At 40.8% G+C, this 4,687-nt stretch overlaps 1 protein-coding gene across 1 annotated transcript; it reads left to right on the forward strand.

Moving 5' to 3' along the window:
- Positions 1-263: 263 nt before the first annotated feature.
- Positions 264-1,880, forward strand: LOC137746593 (probable N-acetyltransferase HLS1). The gene is made up of 3 exons (XM_068486606.1): positions 264-452; positions 579-775; positions 1,016-1,880. The coding sequence occupies exons 1-3, from the start codon at positions 264-266 to the stop codon at positions 1,878-1,880; spliced, it is 1,251 nt and encodes a 416-aa protein (XP_068342707.1).
- Positions 1,881-4,687: the final 2,807 nt, after the last annotated feature.

Consider the following 4,687-nt stretch of genomic DNA (forward strand, 5'->3'; position numbering starts at 1 on the left):
GGATTTTAAGTGGGGCCCGCAGAAACCTGAAGCCTATATATGGTATTGCGATGATGGAGGTGAGATGTGCAGCTTACTCTGCTCACCCTTTCTTGCTTACAACTCACGTTATTTCAGCTCCCTCCTCCCTCTCTCACTCCCCCTGTATAAACACACACCTTCTTCCCTTCCCATTCACCTCCGTCCTGAAAAACTCAGGTGCGCCGAGTAACTAATCCGGACGACCTCGTTCTGATATACGCACCCCAATCTGATCATTAAATATGGGTGAGGATAACGGAAGGGTTTTTAGTTTAGTGGTGAGGGAGTTCGACCCGAGCAAGGACTGCGAAATGGTACAAAACGTCGAGAGGCGGTGCGAGGTCGGTCCCAGCGGCGGACTCTCCATATTTACCGACCTCCTCGGCGACCCGATTTGCAGGGTCCGCCACTCTCCTGCCTATCTCATGCTGGTACGTAATAACAAACAACCGGCCAACCGTATTTACAACTTCTTTTCTTCCCAAAAATTAAACGAAGAATTGATTGGTTTAACTTAGTTTACAAATATTTGGTGCTGATTATTTGAGTTTTTGTAGGTGGCAGAGCTGGTGGGGGAGGAGAAAGACAAGGAGATAGTGGGGATGATAAGAGGTTGCATCAAAACCGTTGCATGCGGCAAGAAACACTCTAGAAACGGTAAAAACGTTACCGCTGATGATGTCACTCCCAAGCCCCTCCCTGTTTACACCAAACTCGCGTACATCTTGGGCCTCCGAGTCTCTCCTTCTCACAGGTACACTACTTACTACTCTACACACCCTCCTATTTTGTCACCGCACCCGACTTAGATAGACAGGATACACAGTTACAGTAACGTCACGTTATAACGTTCCAACGTGACATTGTGTTATTAACGACGGGTGTACCTAGCCATCCAAGTCCTTCTCAGCCCCACAGAAAATTAAAGAACAGAAGCTTCATTTCCCTATTTTTTTAAATATTAATTAATTTATTTATTTTTATTCTGTTACAGGAGGATGGGAATAGGGTTAAAGCTAGTGCAGAGAGTGGAGGAGTGGTTTCGAGAAATTGGGGCGGAGTATTCGTACATGGCCACCGAGAACGATAACCAAGCCTCCGTGAACCTCTTCGTCGACAAATGCGGCTACACCAAGTTCCGTACGCCCACCATCCTCGTCAACCCGGTCTACGCCCACAGGGTCAAGCTCTCCTCCCGCGTCACCGTCATCCACCTCTCCCCCTCCGACTCTGAGGCACTCTACCGCCGCCGTTTCGCCACTACAGAGTTCTTCCCCCGCGACATTGACTCCGTCCTCAGCAACCGCCTCAGCCTCGGCACTTTCCTAGCAGTGCCGCGTGGAAGCGTGACGGCGGAGACGTGGCCCGGCGCGGATCACTTTTTGGCTGACCCGCCCGAGTCCTGGGCCGTCCTCAGCGTATGGAACTCGAAGGACATTTTCACGTTGGAGGTCAAAGGCGTGTCGCTTGTGAAACGCATGCTCGCGAAGACGACGAGGTTGGTGGATCGGGTCTTTCCGTGGATGCAGCTGCCGTCGGTGCCGGACATTTTCAGGCCTTTCGGGGTCCACTTCTTGTACGGGCTCGGAGGGGAGGGCCCACTCGCGGCGAAGTTCGTGAAGGCGCTGTGCGGCCACGCGCACAACTTGGCGAAAGAGCGCGGGTGCGGGGTTGTGGTGACGGAGGTGTCGAGCCGGGAGCCGCTTAGGTTAGGAATCCCGCACTGGAAGAGTCTATCGTGCGCCGAGGATTTGTGGTGCATCAAGCGGCTCGGGGAGGACTACAGTGACGGCTCTGTGGGTGACTGGACTAAGTCGCCACCCGGCATGTCTATTTTTGTCGACCCCAGAGAAATCTAATTCCGTAAAGAATCCAAATTAGTTTCCAACTTTTTTTTTTCCTTTTTTTTTTTTTTTGCAATTTTATTTTGGGTTTTAAATTTTGGGGTTGCCATTGTAACTTCCCTGTGGCCCTAGGTGGGTAGACTGAGCAAATGTTGGGGGTGGGAATAGAAGAGATGAAGGAAGAGGAAAGGATATGCAATCCCCTCAACTTTATTTTTTCCTTTTGTTAGCCAATGTATCTTTTTTGTAAATTGATGTGGCTTTTTAGATCCTCTTCTAGCCAAACGCAGCCTTTGGGTTCTTGTGGGGTTCATTTATCTTTTCTGGGTTTTGCTTTACCAACTTTCCAAAACAACAATTCTCTTCAATCTCCAAAAATGCGATTCAGACCAGAGTTGATTTCGACACATCATTTTGCTGCATATTCTTTTTTTTTTTTTTTTTTTTTTTTGTCGTTAAATCAAATCAAATAAAAAAAAATTAACGAGTGAAAAACAAGTGTGCATAAAGAGAAAATCCAAAAGTGGGTAGTCATTTATCAACGAGGAAATCTTGGGCTACGTGACCCTTGTTGGAATATCCTCTTGAATTTGTGCATGCAAAAGAAAAATTGGGAAAGCATATAAGCATAACTAAAGCTTTTTCCCAAATCACCTTTGGGGCCTTGATTATACCATATCATTTGTCCTTGATTATATGCTAGGTAGGAGAAGGGGATCCTTTTTCCTAAATTCTCTTTTTCGTTAATTATGTTCTAATTAATTAGTATCTTTCTAGTTATGGGCAGCGGCAATATTATAAACATTTTGACATTGACTAGGCTCTAAATTTATGAGATGTACTAGTACTGATGTTACATTCATATTCACATGTAGGACAAGATGCACATATCATATATCTTAACAAACATTTATATATAAATAGGTACGAATTCATGGACCACTTTTTTATTTTGAAGCAGGTTTTTATGAGATCCACTTTGTAATATATTTCAATGATCCGAACTATTCATCTTTTAGGTCTTCCCCCAAAGATCATGTTTACAAAAAATCACTCAAATTTAAAATCATACGATCATTAGATGAAGGGTTAGACTTTCTTGGTAGAACCGTATTCCTACACTTTCTTCACTGCAAATGAATGTCCTAATGGTTTTGGGTTTGTCTAATTTTATGCAAGGATAAACATGAATGATGTTCTAAAAGATAGGTGATTAGGATCGATAACCTACACTACAGAGTAGGACCCACAAAAACGTGTACAAAATTATGTAAAAAAATAGTGCCACCAATTCGCCCCCATATATATATATATATATATATATATATATATATATATATATATATATCTTATGCATTAAGCTAGCAGGCTTTTGAACATTGATTTTTGGTGTCACATGCTTCACCAAAAAAAAAAAGTTTGGATGGAAATGCCTCTCAAACAAAAAACTTCAAAAGCAGTCCAAAATAATGCATCAAATGTGGCAGGAGTATTTTCGTCAATTTAATAGTGTTTTTTAAGAATTAATTTTTTTTGTGCAATTTTTTATTTTATATTTATTAGTAGCTCACAATAGGCTAGCAATAATGTGATTCAATCAGTTGTTCATTAAATATTATTTTCTCTATTTTTAAACACGTTCAAAACATCTTAAGAGGTGTGTTATGCCGGTTATAAAAAAAGGTCTTTTGCACGCGCATAATAATGTGATTAAATTAGTTGTCAAATAATTTTTTTTTAACAAACGATATTATTTGACTTTCCTTTTGTCAATTCATGCATATAAATACATTTAAAACGTATAAATCACGCGTAACACTTCGTAATTCAAAAAATATCTTGTGTACCTGTGTGAGCGCGTGCTTGAAAGCTAGTGTATATATATAATAGTGCCGTAGTAGTAATAGTAGTACACTACTCTTTGTGCGGATGAACTTTCAACTTTGTGGTTCGGTGGTGTCGGGGAATTCTTTTTTCTTTCTTTTGGGTTGTTGGTTGTATTTGCTTTTGCATAACGATGATGATGAAACCGATGTTTACTTGCACCAAAAAGATGATAACGAGAGCAATGCAAGCTACATATAAATGGAGGAAGGTGAAAAGAAAGTTTTCTCTAGGTCACCGTCACCTTATGTAACCAATTCATTCATGTTAGCGCGTGGGTTTATTTATAGATATTGTAACTTAAAACGTAAATATGATTCGTATGCTTATATTATAACACATGAAGTAAAAACTTTACATAACGATGTGAGAGCTAAATTTTTGGCAAAGTACGATCAAGTTGTGTGTTTGAGTGTTCCTTTTTCTGTTCTTGTTCCTCGTCCTTTCCTCCACAAGCATTAAGAGCAGCCATCACTTTGCCTTCTCGTTATGGTGCTTCTCATTTGGACTTTGGGACATCTTGGTGCGTGCATATCATGCCTTGGATTAGGACGTTTTCTATTGAAACTTCAATTATTGCTGGAGTTTAGAGACCGTTAGTGTCCCACATCGGGGAACTTTTAGTTCCCATTGCCATTTATATAGGTCTAGTCCTTTATTCTAGTAATTAGAACTTGAACCGTTTGGAAATGGATTGAAACCTTAGGTCTTATGGTTGTGTGGATTAGGTCTATATAATATAGCCTAATACAATTAATATTAATTAATCAAGACAAGGGCCTTGGGGCACTTGGGGCCTTGGAAGTTAAAATGAATCCAAGTTCATTAATTTTAATTTTGGATTAACTTGAAATACTTTTTTATTAAGAGACACATCTCTTAGAAAGAGTTTTGTGTTTTCAAATACATTCAACATGTATTTGAACGGGTGTGAAACA

The sequence above is a fragment of the Pyrus communis genome, chromosome 10 (assembly GCF_963583255.1).
Source record: "Pyrus communis chromosome 10, drPyrComm1.1, whole genome shotgun sequence".
Lineage (NCBI taxonomy): Eukaryota > Viridiplantae > Streptophyta > Magnoliopsida > Rosales > Rosaceae > Pyrus > Pyrus communis.